The following is a 27,299-nucleotide window of genomic DNA, read 5'->3' as shown; positions in this document are numbered from 1 at the left end:
AATTGAGGGTGCTTCTGCAATGCTTGTAACTCCTGGAGAGTGTTTGTAAACTGCCCTTGGCCAGTTCAGCTGAATATCTGGCCTAAATTATTGCTGTTTCATGGTTTCCAATGAGAAATGACATCATTCTATACAGATACCACATTGCACAGTCCTGGGTGACGGGAGTCTCGCGCAGGCACTGTTCATGAACAGGTTGTGTTGGGTGAGGTTTGTGTCCCATCTGTGTGTGTGAGTCTGTGTGCTTAAGAATCTTGTTGAGTAAAGTTTGTTGAAAGATGGCAACTTCATCTCTGGGAAACCACCCCGTGTTGCTCAATAAGAGACGCTGTGGGTAAGGTTTGGCTTTCTTCACAGATGCGAATCTTCTGGAGAGCAGCTGGGAGAAGTGTGTGCACGGGGGAAGAAAGCTGAGCAGACTAGGAGCTCTCAAGTGCAGTCAGTTGATCTTTTTCTTGGTTAGTTTCTTAAATATTAATAAGTACAAGATGTTCAGGCAGTGACTTCAGATGAGATTCTGTCCATTAAAATGAGAAATGAGGGAATCATGTAGCAAGAGGGAACAGAGCAGTATATAGAGCTGGTCTGTGAATCTGTTACAGGCTTAGATGTACTCATTGAGGTTTCCAGTTTTATTTAGACATGTCCGGAAAAAAGCACACCAAGTTTTATATTTAGGATCAGTTGGTAAGTCAATGGCCTGTGTGTATCTTGTGTTCCTGCTCTCCTGTCGACTCTTGTAGGATAATACACAGAGTATTTCAGTGAAGAAGTAATAAATACCTAACATAATCCTGATACTTTCCAGTCCCTCAATTTGCATGCTCCTTCCTCCTGATAAGACCAAAACATCCTGGTGTTGACACCCTGTCTGCATTTATTCATCCACATACAGCCTGTTTTCTTGGATGCCAGAGCTCTTACCTGAGACTTCTGCAGAAAGATGTTTTGAGATTGAAAGAACAGTGACAAGGGAATAGGGTGTAAATGTGAGAAGTAAGGGTATGACAGACTTGCTTAAATTCCAGTGTCATCTTCAGCTTTCTGAAATGCCATGTTTCTAGCAAAAGGAACACAAGTGCTTTGAAGGTTACCTTGCTGTCATAGTCTTGTATTGCCTTTTTGGCCTGAGACGCAATTCATCCATGATGTTTTAGTAGGTTTTTTGTTGTTTCTTTCACACCAGGCTCCAGATGAACACTTGCTTAGGTGATGCTGTTTGACTTCGTGGAACAAACTGTGTTTTGCTAACAGCTAAGGAAAACTGAATTGTCGTGTCGCAAAGCACAGTCCTTTCTCTGAAAAAATTCGAACCATGGAACCATAGAATGGCTTGGGTTGGAAGGGACTTTCAAAACTCATCTCGTCCAACCACCCTGCAGTGAGCAGGGACATCTTCGGTTAGATCATGCTGCACAGAAGCACGTGCGGCCTAGCCTTGAATGTCTCCAGGGATGGCACATCCACCACCTCTCTGAACAACCTGTTCTAGTATTTCACCACCCTTGTTGTAAAGCATTTTCTCCTCGCATCCAGCCTGAATCTCCCTCCTTTAGTTTAAAGCCATCACCCCTCGTCCTATCACAACAGGCCCTGCTGAAAAGTCTCTTCCCATCTTTCTTACAGGCCCCTTTTAAGAACTGAAAGGCCACAGTAAGGTCTCCCCAGAACCTTGTGTTCACCAGGCTGAACAACGCCAACTCTCTCAGCCTTTCCTCATAGGAGAGGTGCTCCATCCCTCTGATCATTTCTGTGGCCCTCTGGACCCTCTCCAATGAGCCATATTAAGCTTTGGCTGTTCAATCCACATGGTCTCCCAGGCCATGTACTCCGATTCAGAGTATTCTTGTGTAAAAGCTAAGTGCAACCACAGAAGACCAAAACCTGCAAGCCACTTGTAGGTAATTCTGGAGCAAGTTAAGGTGGATTTGGGATAGCAGCGCTGCACTGAGTGCTGCCCTTCTCTGAGTTCCCTTCTCGCTTCTGCATCCCAACCTCTTCTGCATGTGTGCAAGAGCAGAGCATGGCGGGGGCAGTGGCACAAAGGGATGAGGGGTGCCCATAACTGATTCCCTCCAGACTGTGCCAGGTGGGCCTGTTCCCCAGCAGCTGGGTGTCTCCTTGCTGAAACCTCATGTAAACACGGGCAGAAAAAGCTGTGCTAGACTGGCTTGTGATTTTTATGTGAAAGTTCAGGAAAATGTGATTTATTTATTTATTTATTTATTTTTTCTTGCTTGGAATGTGTGCGTATGTTTGTTTGGGGTTTTGGGTCGTCGTATAATAATTTAAACTGAACATCTGGCAGTTATTTAGGGGTTAATTGAGGGTTTTCATGTTGGATCCAAATAAAGTCATCTCTTCTCTGGCCCTCTGTAAAAGGGATAAAACCTCAGCCTTGAGGGGTTTGCTTTAGCAATGAGATACAAATGATAATTAACAAAAGCACCTTTAAAGATTATTTTAGTTTGTGCTCTTTTCTAAGTCTGAAGAAGACCATTTTAACTAATCAAGCCCTGTATACACAAACTCTTGCCTAGTTTCTTACTAGGTAGTTTTAGGTCTTCAGGATAATTTTTACAGGCTGCTGTTTAATTTTGCTGATTTGACCTCTGCTACTGTAACAAGAGAAATAGAAGGCACCTGCTTAATAACCTGGGTGCCTGAATAGCCTTGTTTGTAAGCATGTTAATGTAAGATATCCTTACTATATTACAACAGAGGCCCTCCTAGTAGTATTAAATCTGGTTGAAGTGCAACAAAGTAGGACCTAAATCAGTCTTGCAGAGTCAGCATCTGCCTTCCTGTGCAGCACTTTCTGTGATAGCATTTAACTTGTGAAAGATCTCCAATTGATCAGACTAATGGTATGGTCTTTGCAGAAATAAACTTGATTGGGGAGGATGGGTTTGATTTTTATTTTGTTCAAAATAATTGTTTGCAAGCATGATATTGGTCTTAATTCTTACTTAAAGTTTGTTTGTTGTATAGTAGTGAGAACAGTTGTTGTCACATGTATGACAGTGTTGGGAAATGAGAATGTTTCTAACACACGGAGTTAAAATATTTGTGTTTTTATTGTAATTACACAGTATCTGTGTTTGAAACAGAGGTGTGGGCCTGCATTCACACTCTTGAGCTCTGCATGTGCAAAACTACATACTAGTTTTGATGTTCCTGGTATGGGGAGTTACTAGAAGCAGCCTCAAACTTATTGCTGAACCGGCTGAGTCCGGCATGTGTATGGGTAGTTGGGAGAGGGTGAGGGGATGAATAGCTGCAATGGCAAAGCGTTTTAATATTTAAATCTAATTCTAGATCAGGTTCTGGTCTTAGAAAAGCTTCCTCGAGCTTATCTAAATTTGACCCAAGTCACTTAGAATGCAGCATCTCCAAGCAGCTTTTTTCCTAGTGAGCTAAACCTGCTGAAATGTCGCCATATTTATTGACTTTCTGTAAAAAAGAAGTTGGTAGCTGCAAGGACAGGCTGCTGACATAAAAAGCTTGTCTTGGATCGCGCGTTTGGCTGGAGGCCAGGTAATGAGTTATATAGGAGTTTGTTGGCAAGCTTAGGTTTTTGCTTAGGTTAATGTAATGTAACTGCAAGTAATATGGAAGCCTGGTACATCCCGAACAGTTTTTAGACAAAATGATCTTATCTTTTTTTTATGTAACAGCTTCTTGTACTTAGGACATTAAAAATGCCTTGGAACATGATTCTTTATTATTTTCTCTTTTAATGGTCAACCTACTGAATAATCCTTTAAAATATTGGCACTGATGTCATCTCTCTTTTGATAGCCTCTGTGTTAGAGTTTAAGCAGACTCTCTTCAGTGTAGTGATCTTTTAGTGCTTTAAAGAAAGGTTTGCATTTTTAAAAGGCCAGGTGGTAACACACTTAAGGTTAGGTACATCAGTTTTACTAGTGAAAAATATGATAAATGTATTCATGGGCACATTAGTTGGCCAGGTTATAATCTGTGACCTAGGCTGAAATGCCTGAACCATCCTAGGAGGAGGCTGGGACTTCGTGTTCCCAGTGTCCGACTCAGGCAGTTGTCCCACTGGGCCCTTTCACTGGCCTCCTGGGTGTTTCTTTCTTCAGTGCCTGAAGGCAAATCTTGAAGAGAAAGGGTGGAGATTGCTCTGTCTCAGGATGTTTTGTTGCCTCTCACTTATTTTGTATAAGTGAATATAAACCCACTCTAAGGGGAAAACTGAATTCAGGTCTTGAAATGTGCAGTGAAGTGCTGTATACGCCACACTATAAAAAGAGGTCCAAATCCACCCCTGGTCTTTGGGGAGCAGTAGATAAATGTGGCTGTAACTGGAGAACAGTGAGGCCTCCTGATGCTGCCCAGGGCAGCAATCCTTATCTGCAGCCTTGATTTGACTGTTTCACCCATAAGAGGGATGAAGGTGGCCTGGGGTGCATAGCTATCCTCCACTGGTAGGGGCTGATGAGTGCTGACCAGAAAAGGGATAGCACTCTACCACAGAATTATAGAATATCTTGGACTGAAGTGACCTTAAAGATCATCTTCCAACCCCCTGCCATGGGTAGGGACATCTCCCACTAGACCAGGTTGCTCAAAGCCCCGTCCAGCCTGGCCTTGAACACTGCCAGGGATGGGGCAGCCACAACTTTTCTGGGCAACCTGTGCCAGTGTATCACTACCCTCATAGTGAAGGTTTTTTTAGCATCCTTATTATTTCTTTGTGCAGCTGTATCATTAGCAGTGTAAGCACAAATGCCAAACAAACAACTTGTTTTATAACTACTTGTCTGTAGGTCTGACTTATGTGGTACGTAAGTCAAACTGATTGAACGCAGATGGAGATCTTTGAGATGGGAGGGAGTGTGATAAAGTTGTGCCAGTGCTTATCAGAGGTTTAAACTTCCCTGATAGCATTTGTTCTCTAGGTGCTATTAATAGTAGGGCCTAGAGATATTTCTGGATGTGATAGCTGACAAGTTTCTTCATCAAATAGTCAATGAATGAGGAAGAAGTGTTTCTATTTTAAACTTAGCTTTGACAAGTAATAGAACTTCAAACAAAAGTTGTTCATAGAAAATAACTTTGCTGTGAGTTACTGCAAGTGATTCTCTGTAAGTGAAAGATTAAACACATGACTGCAGCTTGAAGTGCCTCTGATAAAGGAAGAGTTTTTCTGGGGTTTTCTGCCAGCTACGCTATAGGGTATTTGTATTAGTTTCAGACTTCAGTGTTCAAGTGAAGGGTGGTAATAAACCTTGGCAGAGGTGCAAAGTCAGGCAGATTTTTGGGGGGAGTAATCTGGTTTGAACTTTGTGTGAGTAGTCACTGCCAAAGCGTTAGGGTAAGCAGAGAATCTGCAGGGAAAGACGAAGAGCTCTGTTGAAAAGCGGTTTGTGCTGGGAGGTGAGAATTGCTTCAACTGTCAAGGCTGTGGGAGCCAGTAGCAAAAGGCTCTTCTTGCTCTTTATTTATACTTCTGAAGTGACCCATGTCTAGCTCTGCCTTTGCTTTTTCATCTCACACCAGTGCCTGGGGTGATGTGCCATGAAGCTAAGCATGCTCTCTAATGAAGAGCGTAGCAGTGCTGACCATAGGGAAGCAAGGATAGTAACAAGTGCCTCAAAATAAATTCTTAGCACTGCAAAGGCCATTTGGGAGAACGTTGTGGCACCTTCAAAATGGAACACACTGAGCTGAGGAACAGGATGATACATGTAGAGCATTGAATTGGACGGATTTGGCGGGTCTTCTTTAAACCAGAACTTAACACAGTCTTGGAAAGCTACCATTACAATGAATTCATGTACAATAATTAGGCTTTCTTCTGTTGTCTCTTAACAGGCCAAATGGTTCTCCCAGTATGATTTATGATTCAGAATTTCAGTATTGCTCATGTCAAACACTGTCTCTGGAAGTGGAATGTCCTGGGCATTTCTCACTTCTCTGCATGCGATGACACCTACATGTTCTGCAGAAATACTGCTCTGCTGTTTCTCTTGCAGTGAAGTTTTGGCCATGCTAGTTTTACAGCAGTGTGAAAGCACCTCTAATAAAGTGATTCTCGTTTGCATCTTAAAGGGAGTAACAGAAAACTTGCAAAGCGTATACAAGATTATCAGCAGTGGTAACTTTAAGGATTTTGGCAGTGCATTTGAATGTGGCTTTTATGGTCAACTTCAACAATCTCTAGGTTTTGGTGGGAATTTCTGCATAGGTCTGTCTGTTGGCTTCCTTCAATAAACACTTGGTACTTTCTCTTTTTTAGCCTGAAGCAGTAGGGAGGTGAGATAGCATCCTTACTCTTTTCCTCCAATTTATTTTTTTCTGGGAATTTAAAGGTTGGTTGTGAAGCTGAGTAGATTTTCATGTCTTTGATTAGAAGCACCAGCAAGATGAAGAATGTGGATTTATAAGGTAAACCGTTTTTTGTTTCAGGTAACCTGTTAGGAGCTGACTTCCTAATCTTTCTTTGGCCTGCAGGTTGTTAGCTTTACACTTGCTTTAAAAATAGCCATGAGAAAGAGGCCATTTCCCTATTGCATGTGGGAAGATAGTAAATCATCAACTACTGAAAAACAAACCATGCATCTGTTGCACTGTGGAAAAAAAGTGCCCATTAAAAAGCTAAGATGCAGCATGTTTTCTCTCCAGTGGCAACAAAGCCCCTGAAAAGATGAAGTAGTTAGTGGTTAGAATGTGTGTGTTTAGGTATAGTGCAAACTTTCTAACATCCTCTTGATGCCTTGTTTCTTGTAGAGACTCGAACCGTCATGTTAAGGTAAAGCAGAAAAGTGCAGTGCTGAACATGCTAAAGAAGTTGGACAAAATAAGGTTCAGAGGTCACAAGAGAGATGAGTTCCTTGATTTGGCAGAGTCTCCAAATGCTTCTGACACTGAATGTGGAGATGAAATCCCGGTGAAAATACCTCGAACGTCAACTCGAGACAATGAAGAGCTGAGAGACCCTGTAAGTACTTGGTTTAAATGTTGTTATATTGTTATATAGCTGTCAAGCAGAAAAGATAACAGGAATTAATAATTCTTTGCCGCTATATTTTAGATTTAACATTTGCAGATTTGTGAACTAAGAAGCTTCTAGTAATAGGCTTCTGTTTTCTGGAAAGATCAATAAATTTCTTAGTATTAGGGTTCCCTGTCCCTGCTATTGATTTTAGATGTTGTGGGTTGACAGGTTTTGTTAAACTTGGACGTGCTTCTGAATGCTGTCTGGTTTGTGTTTTGTTGAATTCCTAATGAACACATCTGAAGGAAGGAGTTGTTTTCAGACTGAGGAACATAGATCTGCTCTAATGGCACTTGCCAAGTCTGCAGGGATAAGACTTCCGGTGGCTTCATTAGAGCTAGAGGGTCACACCACCTTGTTCTTCACTCGGTGTTATATCCAGTAATGCTTCCATGCTATGGAACTGGTTTAAACTTATGCAGGAGGTGCTAGATTTTTTTGGTGCTTGTAAGCAGAAGCACCCAAACAGAGTTACCTTTTAAAAACACCCTATTTCAAGTAAAGTTAAATATTGGGTAAAAAATAAGTAAATAAAATCCTGCTTCAACTGTTAAAACATGGCTGTGGATTCTTGAGCTCAGAGTGCTACAATCTAAATTAAGAGTTGTCCATGTAACTGTATTGTAGATTGTGACTTGGAAGTTAGAATTTGTACTGCCGTTCACTGTGCAGTTCTTATCCTCAAAATGGGGTCAGGTTGTTGTCTGAAAGCTCATTTCTAGAAGCACGGAGTTTGCTCACCAGAAGTTCTGAACTGAAAGACTACAAACTGTGTATGCTTAAGCATCCCCTTTGGGGTTGGCAGCTTGGATCCTGTTCTGTAGCTATGAGGATTTTTAAATTTAAGTGTGCTTGTATAATACCATGTACAATCCTGCTTATATGGACCTTTTTTGTGGGAATTTTTCTTTCCCTGTGGTCATGGAACAAACAAGTGATAATGACAGCACTTTTCATTCGCAAAAAGTCTATTGTATGCAAATTGTCAAGCTCCTTGGCCGAGGAAGTCTGTTGTATGCCTTTCCTCTGCTCTTCTGAAGACATCTGCCATTTGTTAAGATGTACAGACTGTGTATGCTGGGACTAATCTGTGCTGCTGCCCTTGCAACATGGTATTTTCTGAAGTTTTTCTGTGGGTAAATACTGGCTTGTTTTCATTAAACCGAAGTCATTATGTGTGGAGAGCACACATAAATATCTGTCGATCATTCCATCTGTACCATTGTGTCCAATCAGAAGGATCTGGATCGCAGACCAAGAGGCTACGAAAAGATCTGTCTTGAACCCTAGATACTGTTTTCTTTATTTCTTCAAAAGGATAGTAGCTCCAGGATGGTATGGCTGAGGGGACAGTTTTGACTAGTTATGAAGCTTTATGGCTGCATATCTGAGGTGATGGTCCCTGTTTTCTCAAATTGCTGCCTGCCTAGGGCAAGAAGGGAGAAGAGATAATCCCTTATGCTGCAGAGGTGGCAGGAGTAAAGAAAGTAATGCTTGTATATTTCATATTAAAACAGTGGCTGAGGTTCTATGAACAGGGCAATTCTGAATTATGTCTATTATTGAGATCACATAGTTGAATTGTGCCTGAATTGCTTTTAATTCAGTGACTAAAACTGAAACCTTAAATTGCTTATACAGGGTTGTTTTCTCTCCAAGCATCTTAGTATTACTCTTCTAGTACACTGATCATGAGAAGACCAGGTCTTGATATCTTCCTGTTTAATACCTTAGGGAAACTGTTGAAAGCATAAAAAAGTCAGTGCAAGTCTTGTGCATGAATTGAAGATATGCTGCTTGTCCTTTCAGACAGATAGGAGCTGTACTGTGCTTCCACTTCTGTTGCTTCACTGATTCTATTAAAATCTGAGTACAGAGCTCATGGGCTTCAAAGAGCAAGATTGGTGGCTTGGAACTGATCATAGGCATACAAAATTTGAGTGCTGGCCCCCTTATCTTCAGTATGTAGATATCTGACTCCACTGTCAGCCATTCCCTTGACAAAGGCTTCATCTCTGCCCCTCTCTACTTCTCCCCCCCCCTCCCCCCCCCCTTCAGTCTGGTGTATTATTCATTACAGAGCCATTAAGGAAAGATCTCCATCTATTAGAACAGTACAGCAGTGTCGTGAATGAAAGGCCCTTCTGTACTGTGCTGCATGAGTACATAGTGAACTTAGAAATGTGCACATTAGGTGCCTCTTCTTCATGTCTGTGTCTGAACTTGACAAGCGTATGCAAAAACTTGCTACAAATGGAGGTTTTAGAAGAAAAAGCCTTGTCATAAGGCTTGTGATTGCAGAGCCCTGCAAAGAGCATCATTCTTTGCTGTGCACCTCCAGCAGTGCACATTCAGTCCTGGGCCACAGATACAGCAGTGGGACTTTTTCCCAGCACTTCATATGTCTTGCTGAAGCAGCAGGTGCAAAGTTTACACACAGTGGAAGGACAGAAAGGACGTCCGGATGAGGTCATCTTGTATTCTTTACCTTGAAATCATGAGCTTTACCTGTTTAGTTCAATAATATGCATCCTGACTCGTGTTTGAGTAAAGCACATAGCTAGCGCCTGGTAGGAGGGCCCTGGGGTTGGAGGGATCTGTTATTTTTCCGTTGAATTTTCCTCAGTGGTTCTTTGTCCGACAGGTGTCTTACTGTTGATTTGCACTACTTTGGTCTCAGCTTAAAGGGTGGCTGTTTGCTTGTATGGGAACTTTCACCCACTCTTATAGAAGGAAGTGTTCTGACTACCAGGTATGTCTTGGGTAGCAGGTGCTTTCTTAGGTCTCTGTGGTCCCCTGGGCACTGTGATCAAATCATTGCCAAGAAAGCCGTGTTGATTAGCACATTAACTCTTTGTTAAGCATCTCTTTCAGTTCCTGAATGGCTTCCCAGATTTCTTCTTCCCTTTTCTCTTTACCATAGGTGGTTGATAGTTTGTTTTTAAAGCAAGGACATTCAGCACTGCATGCAGCATTTATTTCTGCATTGTTATGTAAAAATACCACAGTCACTGAATAGGTAGAGGGGGTAGTCTGGTCCATTTCTACTGGTATGTATTAGCATTTAGCCTGTTTTGACATTGGAAATTCAGGTAATGTTGCTTGCTTGGTAATTAAAGTCTCCTTTATTCAGTGTCATCATAGTTTCCTATTATGAATATGCAGCATGGGTTTCTTCCTGCTAAATCACAGTTCTGTGCCTAAACCAGCCTCAAAATATTGCTTTGGCAACTTGATTTGCTAAGATGCAAATGTTTGCAAGTGTTCAGGGAGGGGAGTTATGCCCTGAAAATCATAGCCCGCCCTTAGATTTGCCAGTTCTGGCTTGATTTGCCTAATTTTAACTTTTGTCGGTTTGTGCTATAGATGAATTTATGTGCTCCCAATGTGACAAATGTCCTGTTTCTATAAAAGGGGAGAAAGTGTTCTGTACTGAATGAGTGCGGTGCAGAGGAGGATCATGTCCCCTTTGGCAGAGGAGGGAAAGAACAAATTCATGTTTAAACCCATGAAGGTTCTTCACTAACCTAGCAGTAAGAAAATTACAAGTTGAAGGGCTCTCGTAGCTGTCATGTTGTACTGAGCCAGCCTAATCTACTTATGCAAGTTCCCTGCCAGTGTGCTAGGATTAAATCTGAGTTACTGTGGTACTGAAAACACTAATTTACTTGCTATTCCAGTACAGCTTGGCTTTTCCTAAAACTCGTTAATTAAAACATTAAACGCTTCTGTATTGGTCACCACATTTACAGTGATTGGAAAGTATAAAGCATGATGCTTAGGAAAGTATAAAGTGCTGTACAAACATTACAATTAAGATAATAAAGTCTCTAATCCTGGCTAGCACTAGTCTTGGTTTTGTTGGTCTTTTCTAATTTATGTAAAATATAGCTGTGTTTTCAGGAGCTTGCCAATATGGGTATGCTTTCAAGAATAGCTACTAAGGATTAACTATTCATGCAGATGCTTTCTGTTGATGAGCAGTGGTGTTGGGTTTTCCCTTTCCTTACTGCAGGTAAGTAGCCAAGTACTGCAGCAGCCATGGGGAACCCTTTTGTAATTGGAGGTAAGAAAATGCACATGAAGTGTCAGTTGAGAAACCCATGGGGCTTCACCCTCTCTAGGCAAGGGGTCGCAGGATGAAGGCGGCCTGGGGAGAGAAGGGAGGAAAGGCAGAGAACTGCCAGGTTGGGAGGTGCTGCCAAAAAGCCAGAGCTGCTCACGCTTGAAAACACATTGTGGGGAGCTGTGGTTTTTCATATCCGGAGCTGGACGTGGCTTGGGAGTGCAACTCTGAGCTCTGATAGTGGGTTAGAGGCAATATGTCGTCAGCGGAAATCTTCCTTTAACCCCTCTGTCTTGGAACCCATGCTCTACTCTGGCATTTCAGTGACTTCTTAGGTACCATCAGGCCTGGTGAGCAGGCTTTGCTAATTAATAGCCAACATTTTAAGTGGGTTCTGTGTCAAATACTGTCAAAGTTAGAGAGGCAGAAGGAAAAGCAGAAATCAGTGGAAGCCTTCAAGGCTTCTGCTGTGAGTCAAACGCAAGAAAGGGCATCTGTACAGTATGGTGTAGTTAATCTGGCCCGAGCCCCAGCACTAGCCTACAGAGGCAGCAGGAAGGAGAAACCTTTACCCAGTTAACACTGCTAACTTCAGAGAGAAGTACTTTTTTTAATTCACAGGCAAGCAGTTGATCTCCAGCAAATTTATAGACCTTATTTCTCATCTTTTTAGCCCATTAACACCTCTTGACAGAATGAGGTGTGTTGGTTTGGAGAAGAAACTTCAGGGACATAAGAGCTATCTGCTTAAATGTCTCCCATACCACTGCCCTGGACATGCTCAGTTTTCTGAACGCTTCTAAGTTGTATTCATTAATATGTTATGGTGTCACTGATTTTGGAACTTGGGCACTTTATTTTCCACCAAACTTGTATCAGTCTGTATCTTACTACTCTGGTTAAACCATTTCACTTTTCCTGTGTTCTTAGTATAGCAGCTTTGTATTTTAACTTAGTGGATATTTTTATTCTTTTTTTTTTTTTTTTTAAGTCATTGTAACCTTTTGTGGTTAGTTTAATGACGTGTGCCTCCTGATTTTTAACCCATCAACTGATGTCAGATCTCTGGATCCAGCACTTTAGCAGATATACACATTTGGAAACTTCCAGAATGAGTCACAGAATCACAGACTGGTTTGGCCGGAAGGCACTGTAAAGATAATTCAGTTTCAACCCCCTGCCGTTGGCATCGACACCTTCCACTACAGCAGGTTGCTCAAAGCCCTGTCCAACCTGGCCTTGAACATTGCCAGGGAGGGGGCAGCCACAGCTTCTTTCAGCAACCTGTGCCAGCGCCACAGCACCCTCACAGGGAAGAACTTCTTCCTAATATTTGATCTAAATCTACCCTCTTTCCGATTAAAACCATTTCCCCCTTGTTCTATCCCTATATGCCCTTGTAAAAAGTCCTTCTTCAGCTTTCTTGTCGCCCCTTTCGATACTGGTAGGCTGTAAGGTCTCCCCTGAGCCTTTTCTTCTCCAGGCTGAACAAGCCCGACTCAGTCTCTCTGAGAGGTGCTCCATCACTTTGATCATCTTTGTGGCCTCCTCTGGACTTACTCCAACAAGTCCCTATCCTTCTTACGTTGGGGTGCAGAATTGGACGCAGTACTGCTGGTGGGGTCTCACAAGAGATTAGAGGGAGAGAATCACCTCCCTTGACTGCTGACCATACTCCTTTGATGCAGGATACAGCTGGCTTTTTGGGCTGTAGGTGCACAGTGCCGGCTCATGTTGATCTTCTCATCAACCAACACCCTCAAGTCCTCCTCCTCAGAGCTGCTCTTGATCCATCCTTCTCCTAGCCTGTATTTGTGCTTGGGATTGTCACGACCTGTCTGCAGGACCTTGCATTTGGCCTTGTGGTGCTTCATGAGGTTTGCATGGGCCCACCTCTTGAACCTATCAAGGCCCCTCTGGATGACATCCCTTCCCTCTAGAGTGTCAGCCACACCACAAGTGGTTAATTCTTATCACTGTCCCCAGTACTATGCACCTCTTGCTTTTTCCTTCTTCGTAAGATGCATAGTCAGTGTATCCTGGGTATTATATCTCTGAAGGAGCAAAAGCAGATCTAGTTCTTTAGATGGGTTTCTGAAATGTAACTCATCTCTGGGTTAAATATCTTGAACATCTTCAATGAGGGTAAAAACTTATATAGATGTTTGCTAGCCCCTCTTATCATCTGTTCCCTCATCTCTGTGCTGCTGTCACCTCTGCAGTGCCTGGGGTTGGAGACCAGGGACTGGTTGGGCAGGAGCCAGGTGCTCTCTAAGCACCGGGCTGATGTGCAGAGCCCAAGTGCATTCCTGATGAGTGTAGCAGCTTACTCTTTGACCTGTATGTGATTTTACTGATTGATTTATTTATTTTTAAGCGGTGGCACTGTTTCTTTAGACAGCTCCTTATAAAATACTTTATGTAGGAAGCGGAGATTGTCCCTTTGTATCAGGTATGGATATACAATATAGAAAGCCATACTTTAACACCTTGGCAGCAACCTGTATTTCAGTAACGCTTCCCTTGTGCCTGCTGGTAAGAGTGTGCTGTAAGGGTGCTGCTGTTTGACTTGAGCCACACCATCCCCCTTGGGCTTTCCAAGTGTCTGGCAAGTGGTAATACTAAATCTTGCAGCGTAAATAGACACGACCCAACTCTATAGATAAGAAATCAACACAGAGGTTAATTGCAGTCCCATGCTCATCTGAAAGCAGGCAGCTACAGTTACTTGTTAGCAGTGGCTGGAGTGGTTGCAAATGGCATCTGTTGCTGCACCTCTCTGGCTATAGGCAGGTGTGAACAGGAAATCTGGAGCATGGGAAGGAGGATTCTACAGCTCCCTGTGTGAGCTGTTTGTTTCTGCTATGGCATTGTTTGTGCCGGCTCCAAAGTGGGAATCAGGATTGCTGCTAAGCCAGCAGCTTCTGCTCCTCACTGGGGCCAGCAGTGTTGGCGGAGTGCTGTGTGGGTGTGTGTTGCTTTTGGGATTGGAAATAGCATTTCTTCTTGGCGCTGTATTGAGCAAGCCTAGGTGGGGAGTTGATGCCAGGTGAATGCTGTGCAGTACTTGCCTGCAGAGTGCTAATTTGCCTGTGTAGACAAATTCTGAGGCTTAAACACAGCATCTGTTCAGCTCGAGCAGGAAAACAGATGTTTAGCAGGAATTTCCACACTGGTTTACCTTAAAAGTACAAATCATTCCCAGCAGTGAAAATACTTCCCAACAGTGCAAATACGTTGCTTTCAGTGAGCTTTTTGCACATGTTTTTTAAAATGTAGGAAATGTCTCTTAATTGTCTTGTAGATTAGTTGAGTTTATGTATGTGTGTAATTTAAGATGTCATGGTTGAATGTATACAAGCTGACTTTTGAAAGCAATACAGTTCCTGTATGCTTCCAGGGCTCTAACAGGGGATGGGAGAATGGTAAATAAATCACTTTTTGTCTTGAGATAATTCCTGTAATCTAGCACTTTGATTTTCACCATAAGGTGCTGGAGAAGCTCCTGTAATTCATGTTGGCAGACTTTTATACCTTGTGGGGACTGCATGCAGTGCCTGAACAACCACTACCCAGGAGATGCCTTCACCCACCATTTCCCCTGCTGTCTGAAAATGCCGACTTTATGAGAGAGAGAGAGCATCCCCTGCCTTCTGCCATGTGGGATTGGGGCTTTTTCTGTGCTCACTTCGTGAAGGTAGTGCTTGTCACTGCTCTTCCTAACCAATCAAATTGCTCTTCAGTTTCTGTGTTCTGCAGTATTTCCAGTGCTGAGTTCATTCAAGGAGTGCTGGTAAATCTGTCCACACAGTTTCCTGACTTCCCCTACTCCTGGCCTGTTAGGATCAGCTTTTGGGCACCAGTGACATCCTTCAGCAGTAACTGGGCTGTGCTGGAGGTGGGGGAGCAGGGGGACCCATTCTTTGCAGAGAGACTGTGGTGTTCAGAATTACAAATTCCATAAATGGGTTTTAAAATGTACACTATGGGGTTTCTAGTAGCTCTGTAAATATCTAGGAAAATATTACTTTGCTAGCTTCACAATTTTATGTGTAGAGTATGTTTCATTGACCATTCATTTAATGGGAAGAGGAGAGAGTAGTAGTATAAATATGCCTTTTAAATCAGCAGAAGCAAAGCTAAATGATGATGCAGCAGGACTGGTAAAGGGGGAAAAAATACCTTTTCTACAACTCCCTGAGGCTTGCAGAGGTGCATTCTGTAAACTCACATGGGAGGGATGCTGTGCATTTGATTAGCTTTCACTCATTTATTTGGGTGGTTTAATGCTGAAAAAGAGGCCTGAGAAGTTGACGCTTGCACGCTTCTCACATGCCTGTTTCTTTACTGCCCCAGAAGTAAGATGTTATATTTAAATGACAAACCAGTGTACCTCTGAGCTGTGTGTTCTGGCTTTCTTACAGGCTGGTCCAGGGACCATCATCATGGCTTCAGGAGTCCAAGATTTTAACAGAACGGAGTCTGACAGGCTGAATGAGATCAAAGGTCACCTGGAAATAGCCTTACTGGAAAAACACTTTTTACGTAAGTATGAAATTAACACTCTGTGGAAAGGAATGGCTTAAGGCTGCTGAAATAAGGATTCTTTAAATTGCAAAAGTTGGCATCAGAGTTTTGAGGTGTGCTGATGTGTGGATAGCATGTGGGCTGATGCTTCCCTGTGAGGAACTTAAAAGCATTCCCAGGGTTTCTGGGTCACTCGGATATTATTTTTCCTCATTGCATTCTTCACAACGTACCTCACTACATGACAAAAGTTGCTTAGTTGAAGTCTTGATGTTGACATCTGCACATTGTCTTAGAATTAACTCAATGTGGTTGCAACAGGTGTAGTAATTTTAAGAAGATATTTCTGAAGGGCGACCAGTGCTTTTCTGTGGCAGCATATTTCAACAGTAATATGTCTTAAAACACGTCTCTTACCAGTTTATGAATTACTGGTAAGTGGTGTAACAAATACAGATAAGAGTATCTGTAGATTTCAAGTATTTGGGTTTATGTGTGTGTGTATCTTAAGAGTCAAAATTGTCATTCACAGCTTGAGGCACCTGCGGGACTTTTGGGATTTTATCTCTGCAGATCTGAACTGCTGACATGTAAGACAGGATAGTTGAAACCAGAAACACTGAAGGCAAACATTCCTTTAACTTGATAGAAGTAGAGATCTCTGCAATAAATCAGTGAGAATTCTTGCTCAGTTGCTTCCCAGAATTGTAATTTTAATGGCTTATTTTTGAACTTCACAATATGGGGGTTGTTTTTATTATGTTCAAAGCTTGTCAGATGTTTTCTAAGGGATAGAAATAACAAGGCTATAGATACTATTTAATTTTGAGATTACAGTGTAACAGCAAGACTTGTTTATTCAGCGTATTCTCAAGGATTTGGAATTAATTTTCTGTGGCTTGTTTGTCATTTGACAGTATTATTTTGACTTTTTTTCCCCCTGTGTGTATGAGAGGGAGGTATGATAAAGGAAACTGGGCAAGAATTTATAGTGAGCTGCTGTCAGCTTCCAGTGATAACTGGAAGAGGTACCACGATTGGAATATCAAGCAAAAACTGAAGGCTCTTGCCTTCACTTGCATTGTTGTTTTAAGTGATTTGTATGAATTCTTATTTAACTGTGCAGTACAGAGTTACCATGTATACTTCCATCCCCAAAGACATACTGCTTAAGCTCTTGTCACCAAGTTGTTTTCCAAGCAAGGTGGGACATTTGTGATTTCCTGGTACAGTATGATACGTAACAGAAACAGTAAGACTTCCCAGAACTGACTTCTGGTTTGAACTAGGATGTGCTTTTTGCTATAAAAACATGATAGGGTTCCCAAACACTCCCATGGTTGGTGAACCCATTCTCAGTCCTTAGTATATGCTTAGAGGAACTGCGTGGGGCACACATTTTTGTGAATATTTTTAGTCTTCAGGTTTTTACTGTAGTTTGAAAAACCTGATCAGCGGCTACCATTTTTAGCTGAATCTTTTTCCTTTGCACAGGCCTTTGTAGCAACCTGTGAGGTAAAGGGTAATGGAGCTCACCGTTCCACATGAACTCTGAGCAGATGGTTGGAGATTCAGGCCAGTGGGGTCATTCAGCTGGGTTGCATGGGTCAGCCTTACTGCTACATCCAGTGCTCCTCACTAAACTTGAGGTTTGCTGTAGCTACACTTAGAGAGTTGTTCTGACAAGTCAGTTATAATTCTGTATGCAAAAACACAAGAAAGAATGATAAACTGGTAGAGAAGTAAGAGCAGTAAAGCTTATCCCTCTTCCCCTACACCATATTCAAAATTTTAGGCTGAAATATTTAACTATGTTTGTCAGTTGGAGTGAAGTAGGTGCTCACCTTTTGGATATGCCTCTTGTATTGTTCTATTTTCTTCCTCCTTCTCTTTGAATTAATGTTGGTGGGGTTTTTTTTGTTTTGTTTTAATGTTAGCAATGCTTGGTTGGTTTGTTTGGGTTTTTTTTCCCCCAAAAAGTGAGCTAATGGAGAGCAGAAAAATGTTCCTGAAACTTGCAATTTGTTTCATTTCCTTGGAGAAAAGCCTGATCATTATTTTTAAATTCAACTGCTATAGTAGGTGTGTTTAAGAAGGCTGGTCACTCAGCTGTATTTGCATGCTATTTTTAATTATGGAATTCCTTAAGGGCACCTTGCTGTAACTGCATTTTTGCATAAACCGTTTACCACTTCCTCTTACTCCATTTCCTCCAGCTAGCTGTGCAAAAAATCAGAGCAACTGCTAGTATGTGGGGGCAATATTTAAAGATCCATGGATTTACTTTGTAAGATGTTAAGTTTCTAATAATTATCAGCTTGTTCCTGACTTTATTTTTGCCTCTTTTATACCTCTTATTTGTATTGGTGTCTTATTGTCCAGGAGGCTTAAGGAGGAGAGATTTCCTCCCAGGTGTACATTATGTATAATGTACACATACACAATGCAGTTACAAGTTAGTGTGGGTCTGTAGTTGCAGGTGCCTGGCTAAAGGAAGAACGAACTGCTAGTCTTCTCTAGTCTCCATTCAGCCATTAGCAGGCACAAGTAAAAGATGCAGTTTGGCTGAGTAGTAGTTTCAGTGAAACACATCCTAGGCCTAGCTGTAGCCCCTACAAGCTGCAGAGGAGATCTGGAGCAAATAGTGACTGGAGAAAAACAGTTTGTCTCCAGTAAAGTGAAAATATCCCTATTTGAGATGCCAGATGAATCTCTTCTTTAGCAAAGATGATCTAAACACCCAGAGGAGTGAAGATGGAGAGGAATAGCTTAATGTGTTGAATGGCTGTAAAGGCAAATAGAATGTTACTGGAAATGTGAGGGGTTTAAGCTGCAGAATGTCAGGAGGATGAGGCACATGGAGGAAGGGATCTTGGATAATGATGTCTTAAGCAAGGGAGGGATCATCTAACTCTTCCAGCCAAAAGGTCTGGTTGCTTTTCCTGTCTGTGCAGGAATGGTCTTAATCTCTGTGATCTAATGGCTCCTTATTATGGGAATGCTATAGATCTAGTGAGACTGCGATATTGGGGTGGGTTCCTGCAGCATGAGACTTGAACACCTGCTGAATGGAAAGTGCACAGGGCTTGGTTTGCTGGACCTCTGAATGTACATGGGCAAAAAATGCTTTGTTTTGGAGCTGTTGTCATCAGAGTCATCCATTTCTGAAGGACTTTGCCCATTACTGTAAGCTTGTTTTTAATGCACATGAATACTGCCTTGATCAAGGTTTAGGTTGGGAAGGCAACTACTGAACAAGGGCAGCTAGGGTTAGTAGTGGATTTAGTGCTTCAAAACCTAGTTGTAGCTAAACAAGAAACAAAAATTTGTTTGCTGCTTTTCCATTTGAAAAACAAAACAATAGCCAGTATATTTCTGGGTTTGCACCTTGTTGAGGTAAACAACCTGTTTTTGTTCGCATTACTTCCAGTGCTTGCTTATGGAGGGCAGTTTTGCAGGTGTCAGCGCTCTGGTCTTGATGCTTTGTAAGCAGGTGTACATCCTGTGGTTTCATGAAGTATTAGGTAATTCTCGTTCAAGGTTTTCAAGCCTTTTTCAATGCTAGTTTTAGCAGTTCAGGGAGGAGGAGTTAGTTTTAATAGCAGCTAATAGTAAACAAACTAGGTGATTGTTAAGAGAAGGTTAGTCATGAACTGGTAAATCAAAGAAAGGCTGCTTGAGGATGAATAGCTTTAGGAGGAAACAAAGGCCTCTCCCACAAAGGTTTTGCATTCCATTCTGTACAGCAGGCTATGGTAGGAGTCTCGAGGGGTTTGCAAAACTGCTGGGTTTGGTTATGATCTTTATTCCAGCACTGCAAGAGAAGTTGGGACTGTGCTTCTTTCCCATTGAAATTTCTGCTCCCACACTTTCCATTCTCGTATGTCTTTTAAAACCAAGTGTGTGACTAACTTCACAGTGGTATCAATGACTGATGATTCTTTGTAGGAAGAGCGACCTAGCAGAATACAGAGCTCACGGAAGCAGAGCTCTAAAAAACCATACATGGTCCTTGACAGATTTGGGATGCTAGAAAGTTCACCTTAGAGGTGAACTGTGTGGTGGTGGTTGTGACCAGCAAAAGACCTGTATTAGAGAGTTCTGTTCTGTACAGAAATGTCAATACCTCCTTGAACAGTCACAGTAATTGTATGTAATAAATTGACTGAAGCTGAGTCAGGGTCTAATTTCCAGCTGTGTTACAAAACCCTTGGTGTGCTTTCTCCTGACATGAGGGTCAGACACTTGCTGCAGGAGCAGAGCTAGGGGAGGGCAGAGGAACAGACTCAACTGCATCAGTGTTGCTGTCTTGTTACTGGCCTGACAGCCTTTGTCACCTTTGGCTCAGAAATCTTGAAGCAGAATAAAGAGCTGATTTATGTAACAGGTGAAGACCCTACTGAAAGAGCAAGTAGTTGTGTTTATATGAGGTGCCCAGATACCAGCTGTGGGCCATAGTAGCCATTCCTTGCTAGATGGTCAGCCCTAGCCAAGGGATCCTGATGCTGCCACACAGGATCCTAAATAAAGCATGCTGATGCTGGTGAGCATGAGGCTGCTGTGGTAGTGGAACTGCCCTTGCTTTTTCATACCCTTTACTCATCCCCCTGTAACCCTCCTTTCTTTCAGGTTAAAATCCTGGACTCTCAGGCACTAATAGGGTCCCTGGGAAATCTGCACACATCCCTTGAGCATGTGGAGTCCCTCGTGATGAGGACTGTGGTTTGTGTATAGTGACTGGTGTAATCTTCTTGGACATTTTCCTTGGGCACCCAGAGATGTTCCAGTAAGAAGAGCTGAACCCAGGTCCTTTCCAACCCTAACTATTCTGTGATTCTATTCTGTGATTCTATTCTATGATTCTATGATCACATGCGGTCACACCTCTTTTTATGGGACCGATTAACCAAAGCACAGCACTGCACTGACAGAGATGTATTGTTACAGCTCCTCCACCAGCTTGATGCAGCCTATGAATTGTGTTACGTAGGTGGGGTAAATTCTGCCTTTTCTGCATGCCCAACTTGGCTTCATGAATTGCAGAGTGGGTGAGAATGCTCAGGCAGGGCAGTGGTCAGCGCTGCTGTGCCTGTTCCTTTTGCGTAAGTGAGCTGGAGATTTTGGGAGCCTCATGTTGAACCTGCCCTTCCCTGCTCAGTTTAGTAGCACAAAAGCCTTGGAAGAGCCTGCTGCTGTTCACAAGCCAGACGCTATTTCAGCATTTATAGCCTGTTTCGCTTCTGCCAAAACCAGGGAGTGAAAGCAGTTCCTTCAATAATGACAACATTTTTGCAACTCCCTTGATTTCAGATGGATTCTGCAACTCTTCTGATGTTTTTAGTCTCTGAAATTTCTGAAACTTTATAAAGCAGCAGTAACTTTATAGAACAGCAGTACTTTTCATAACTTTTAAGCTGGCAGAATTGTATCTAGCAATAGAAAACTTCCCACTTGATGTTCTGGGAAGAGAATCTGTCTCAGTAAGCTATCGATTTTTAAGATATTTCATGTATTTTAAGATATTTCACATATCAACAATTTAAAATCCTTCTGTAATGAAGAGGAAGTGATCCTGTGTCTGTTATAACACAGTAAAGCCCAACTGAAAATACTATGTAAATGTGAAGTTACTAATTGGTTGTTAGCATAACTATTTTGTACATACCATAATAATGACATTTTAATTCTTTCTAACCTCATCCTCTTTCTGCTGGAAGAGGGACTAGACCACCTTGCACAGAGGAAGACGACCTTGTCAAATATGATGTGCTTTGTAACAGTCTCCATCATCGTATGAAATAGAAGAACATTTCACATGAGATTCTGCTACTGAGGTGGGGACAGTAGTACCAGGGGAATGTTTATTGCACTGAGAAGGCAGGATGATGATTCAGACTCAGCTTTCCCTCTACTGCTTCTGGATCAGAGTTGGTTTGTTTCTTATCAAGACAGGCGTTCAAAGGACATAAGCCATGGGGAAGGAGAGTCAGAGATAAGAACAGCAGGTAACAAACAGTACAAAATTAAGCTGTATCCAGTTATAGCTGTGGATTGTGAACTTGCTTCCAGAGGAGTATATGAATTACTAAATAACTGTGGAAAAAAAACAAGTTGGGGATTTCTGTTGTGGGTCCTTCCTTCATCACTGCTTGTTGGTCAGACAACACTCTTTGTATGTCTCTGTTGTACCACTAGTAGTGGAGTTGTCCCATGTCCTTCACAGCACTGCCATTTGCTGCTGGTGATTGAAGTAAAGATTAAAGCTCTCCGGTGTCTTCGATGGTGAAAATAGACGTTTTCAGATTCCCAGTGTCTTACTCTTAATGTCAACATTGGTTCATATGGGACAAAGTTTAAATACTAGCTTTCTGCAGGAGTTGGGAGTCTGACAAGGATAGGAGTTGCCTGCTTGGCAGGGATAACTCCCAGCGTCTGGCTCTGTCAGCATGGTGGGTGAGATCCAGTTTGATGGTGTGTGGCTGGGATTTAGTGTGTTTAGTACCAATTAAGCAACATACTTGAACTCTGGTAATGTTCAAAGGGTTGTAAGGAGATTTGCCATAATTAACATAGACGTAGAAGAGTTATTTCTGTCTTGTTAAGTACTGGTGTTTCCCCATGTAGACATGACAGCATGCATGTATGCTTTTTGGCATTTCTAGTTTTTAACTTGGTCTCCTTAGGTTTAGCACTGAAGTGGTTTAGTGTCTAGAAACAGTGCTTTGCAGTCTCTAGCTATACTCTGAAGGAAATTTTTGGTCACTCTCAGAGAGGGGACCTTGCAGCATACCTGTAGGCCTACAAAGGAATGCTATTATGTAAAACAGCTACTAGGAGACTCCCTAATCCACCTCCAATCCCTGCATTAAGGGAAACATCCGCTTTACTGCACATGCAGTATTGAATTAGAAATCCAACCTGCTGTCATATCTTCCCAACCTCATGTATTGTCTTTCTTTTCTAAATACCACTCAGGTTCTGTTCTGTCTCACCTGCACTAAATACGTTGGTATTTAAAAGCTTTTTCTCAAAACATTTCTTGCAAACTTGTGTGTTCTGAGGAGCAAACTGAAATGTTTCAGTTGCTCTAGTGGCTGATGCCATATCATTGTGCAAAGGAATGCTCGGTAGCTTGTCTTTTAGCAGTTACATGGCAGCAGCTGAACTTCTTGAAATGCTAAATCCTTATATGGTTAAATGGTTTAAAGGGTTAAATCCTTAGTTCAGGTGTGACAGTTATGTTACAGCTAATAGAGGAGAAATTGCTGTAGAAAAACTGAAATGAATACAGGTTTTTGGTAAGCTGTGGGATGCATTGCTGATGATGGTGTTACCTATGAGCTCAGTTCTCTTAGGGTTTACAGTGCAATCAATAGGCAGATTAATGTAGTTGAAACACTCTTGTTGCTTTGTGTCACTGACTTCTAAAGTTCATTTTAAGAAGTGCAATACATCCAGGTATTTTCCTGCTTCTCTACACAAGTTGGCTTTACTAGAGAGATTTTAGAGCATTTTTTTGCAGGGTCACAACTGCTGTCATGACCTAAAGGGTTACCAGCCTGGAGGTATGTAGAGGTTGTGACTCTGCGTTAATAGGATTCTGTAATACACAGGGGCATGAAGGGTTTTTTACTCTAAATTTTTCCACTTTATTGTAGATTGCTGCAAATGCCACAGAAATCATCACTAACAATTATAGCTGTGATGGATAAAGTGAATAAATATGAGTGGAAAATAAAAATATATGTCTGTGCATAAAGCTGGTAGAAATTATTGGCAGCTATCAATAGCATGTCAGCAACCAAGTAGGTATAGTGTTACAGGTTGCTACAAGCTTATTTTTAGTGAAGTAAACTCAACGATAATATAGCAGCAGATGTAACTGTGATAAATTACTTATGCACATATGTATATGTTTACAATAATATCAGTATCAAGCTTACTGAACATATCTCAGAATGGGATAAACAGTCCCAAAAATGGGAGGACAAACCAAGCCCTCCCCAGTGATGATCTATTGAGGATTAAGGAGCTGTAGGACATCACCACTTGAGCAGCCGGTAGATGCTTTTAACTGTTTTCTGTTCTTTCAGGCCAATTTTCATTTTTCCAGTCTGTTTTCCTGTTGTTGCAGATAGAATAGCCAGTGGCAATCACCAGTTCTTACTTTCTGTTTTCTCCTTTTTCCAGACTATTTTTCACCTTTTCAGTTGATAAACTGTTGTTACAGTTCCTTGGGTTTGTGCTTATCAGTGGTATCTCAGCATGTCTTCAGTTTCTAGGTATCCAGCTGTGTGCTGCATATCTCAAGGATGCTTCTGGTTCCCAGACCTAACTGCCAGGCTGGCAGGGATTTTCTCTGTCAGTATTGCAGCAGGCATTTTCTTCTGTTAGTAGTTTTCCCTTTCTAACTAGGTGCCCTTTATGTCTGCTCACACCAGCTGCATGTCCAGTTACGACACGTGCCAAGCCTCTCAATATTTTACTGTTTCTTGCCCAGCAGGAGATTGGGAGCTGTGATTGATATGCCTGGGAGGGAAATTATGGAAATCTTAGAGCTGAAGCTCGACCTTTTATGTTTTACCCTTTTGTGTGTGTGTGTGGAAGGGGAAGGATGTTTGAATTTGGACTGTTTTAAGATGAAATCCAAGAGTGCTCTGTTCTCATCGTCAGGGAAGATACTCATCTGTAAAGCTCAGTAGATGGATGCCGTGGTGAAATGTTCTTATGGGTTCTTCTCAGGGGTTCATGACCTCTGCTGTCCGTGGCCAACTTAACTTGTTCTGCAGAAGGACCACTCAGGGCTGGAGAAATATCCTCTGGAAGTTCAGTTCAGCTTGGTGAAACTGTGGATTATTTCGAGGGAGAGAGCAAAGAAGCAGGGAAGAACTCTCACCCCTCCATGGCTTTGGTTGCTTGACAAACTTCAGAGTATTGAAACAAACCCTGAGGTTTTACTGTGCCAGACCACAGTGCTGCCAGAGTGGCAACAAATACTGCCTTAAAGAGTTGGAGGGGCCAGAGCAGTTGTAGTGGGTGGATTTGAATGCCATCATGTCTTTGAGAGCTAGGAAATGCTATGAAATGTGAAGATGTAGCAGTCCTTAATGATGGGGTGCTGTGGTTTTTGTTTTGATCCATAGGAATTCTGTCTCATTCATTGTGTACCTTTTAGCTCTGCCTCTTTCCATAGTCTCTGGACTGCTTGTCCTAGCGGACAAGTTTCTGGGGGTTTTATTTTGGTTTTAGTAGAACAAGATGTAGTGCGATCAGAGCAACTGGAATTAAGGAAGCTGGAAGATCTGAGTAAACTTTCAGGGGCATTGAGGTTAATTTATACTACTTGTGGTTTTCTTATGTACACACAATGCATAGTCACTTCCTCATAAAAGTAAAAAGAGTGCTTAATGGAGAATTTTTTCCTTTAATGGTCTTGAGAAGATAGCATCTCTTCAAGCTTTGGAACTTTCTGTGGTATCTTCATATTGCACAAGCGCCAGTGCATTTGAAGTGCAGCAGACGTTTCCCTTAAGCTGTGTGCATGCTCTTGTTCTGGAACAAGGCGAGCCCTTGAAAGTAGGGTAGGCTACTTACAAAAGTAGTTTTCTTGTTGGATTAAAAATTCCTTGTGGACATGTAATTAGGAACAGCTCCATAGATAGGTATGCCCTTATGTTCTTTCCATTTATTTACAGGAGAGACAAATCTGCTGCAACAGGGAAAGTTCCCTACCCTGCCTTTGGGAATAAATTTTAGGTTCAGTTGCGGGAGGATAACTTGGGTTTCTGAGCTCCAACTCTTCTTTCTGGGGTTACTAACAAAGCAGTGGGGAGATGACCACGCTACTTTCTGTCTGGTGGAGTTCAGCCTGTACCCTCATAGTGGAAACTGTGATGCTGTCCTGTCACTTTGTGTATCTTTTTCCCATCTCTCCTAATTCTGTACATTAAACCTCTTAGTGCTGCAGGAATACAGACTATCTACAACTCCTAACTCACACAGTGGATAAAATGATCAGAGATCCTGCACAAGGGCCTCTTGCAGAGCAGGGAGAGTTTATCAGCTCCTGTAGGGCTTCAGACCTTCTTGCAATGCGTATGATTGGAGCCAGAGAGGCTCAGATATCAAAATCAACTGATTATCAAAGATTTACAAGGCAGTGTGTGAAAAGAAAAAGAAGAGGTTGCTGGAGGGTATAACATAATATGCGAACCTTGTGAAAACAGTGTAAAGCCTAAACCCCTGTGTCTGTGGTGATACTGGAATTAGCGAGTATTTTCTGTTCTGGTTTGCTGTAAGCTTGAAATACACTTGCTGTTCTAGTATTTAGTGTTGAGATTGAGCTTAAAAACCAGCCCAGAGACCAAAATATAGAGCAGTGGTTTTGTTTAAAGAAAAAAAGAGAGTCACTATCTTTTTGTCTTGTCTCTTGTATGCCTCTCTGGGAAAAGTAACCAGTGGTGGTGACCCCATTGTAGCTCTAGAGTAAAATAAAATGAATGAGGATATCGTGAGTGACAAAAAAGCAAGGCTAATTAGCCACAAAAAGGCTTATACATAGTTAAGACTAACTTCTTATGAAAAAAAATGTGAGAGCATGTAGGTGTATATGTGTGTATGTATGTAGATTACGTACTTACATAAAAATACAGGGGTGCAGAAATCTATGGGTAGAGGGTTATATGGCATCTTACAACTATGTGAATATATGGTTTGCTTTTTTCCTACCCATAGACCCTGGAAAGAAAACAGATACTCTTTTTTTCCTTGTTATGACTACAGGGTTTAGTAGTAGACAGTGTTCCTGCCAGTTGTTTCTTTAGGGAATGAAGGGTATGTCACCCTGTGTTTAGATAAAAGGTAGCTTTTACTCAAGGGCTTATTTTTGATACATTGCGTTTTGAAAGACAAACTTCAAAGTTGTTTTACTCTTTGCTGACCAGTTGTAACTACCCATTTTGTACATGATGCAGCTGTGTTTTTTATGAAGTCCTTTTTAGCCCTGGAATACTTGTTTTTTCTGGTGAACATATTTGGTATAGCACAGATAAAAAAACCCACCTAAGCTGTCACAATTAGATTTTAATTTTCTTACAGAAATACTTCAGGGTAACTAAATCTTTTTCTTCCCCTTTAATTAACAGAGGAGGAGCTCAGGAAGCTGAGAGAAGAAACAAACGCTGAAATGTTAAGGCAGGAACTAGAAAAGGAACGTCAGAGGAGATTAGAACTAGAACAAAAAGTCAATGAAGTACTTAAAGCAAGGTAAGAGAAATGTATGAAGCAAGGTAAGAGAAATATTTTCACTATACAGCTGAAAGACACTTGAGATACCTGATTGTTTCTGAGGGTTTCTGATGAAAGCATCTGTTTCCAGTCTAGGCTCTCTTAAAAATAAGTGAGTAGCTCACACAGGGAGAATCTGCCCATGTTTTTCTGTATAAGTACATCTTGCACATCCATGTACCTGAGTTACTTCACCATGTGTACTGCCATAAATACAGAAGTGTTCTGTCACTCTTGTAGTGGGGATATTCTTCATTTTACCTTTTCCGATGTCTTCTGTTTGGGATCTTGCCTACCTGGACTATCAGCATGTGCTGTGTGCTAATGAATACCATTGCTTATGCTTTTTCTTTTCAAACCTGTGTCATCTCCAGACTACCCAGGCCCTGTTAGTCC

At 41.8% G+C, this 27,299-nt stretch overlaps 1 protein-coding gene across 2 annotated transcripts in view; it reads left to right on the top strand.

Moving 5' to 3' along the window:
• LOC133219219 (GRAM domain-containing protein 4-like) overlaps positions 1–26,909 on the top strand; it is a 46,632-nt gene extending 19,723 nt beyond the window's left edge. The window contains exons 2-5 of one of the 2 annotated variants that reach the window (XM_061366391.1): positions 6,339–6,414; positions 6,757–6,967; positions 15,515–15,635; positions 26,762–26,909. In XM_061366391.1, the coding sequence (XP_061222375.1) occupies positions 6,806–6,967; positions 15,515–15,635; positions 26,762–26,886 (408 nt within the window). In that variant the 5' untranslated portion in view covers positions 6,339–6,414; positions 6,757–6,805 and the 3' untranslated portion in view covers positions 26,887–26,909. The remainder of the gene's footprint in view (positions 1–6,338; positions 6,415–6,756; positions 6,968–15,514; positions 15,636–26,761) is intronic. The other variant, XM_061366390.1, reaches the window with a different exon arrangement.
• The last annotated feature ends 390 nt before the right edge of the window (positions 26,910–27,299 follow it).

Source organism: Neopsephotus bourkii, unplaced genomic scaffold, assembly GCF_033783945.1.
Source record: "Neopsephotus bourkii isolate Nb327-2 ecotype Australia unplaced genomic scaffold, CSIRO-AGI_Nbou_v1 NB_1328, whole genome shotgun sequence".
Taxonomy (NCBI): Eukaryota; Metazoa; Chordata; class Aves; order Psittaciformes; family Psittacidae; genus Neopsephotus; species Neopsephotus bourkii.
Note: the sequence above shows the minus strand (reverse complement) of the source record. Positions and strands in the feature narration are given on the sequence as shown.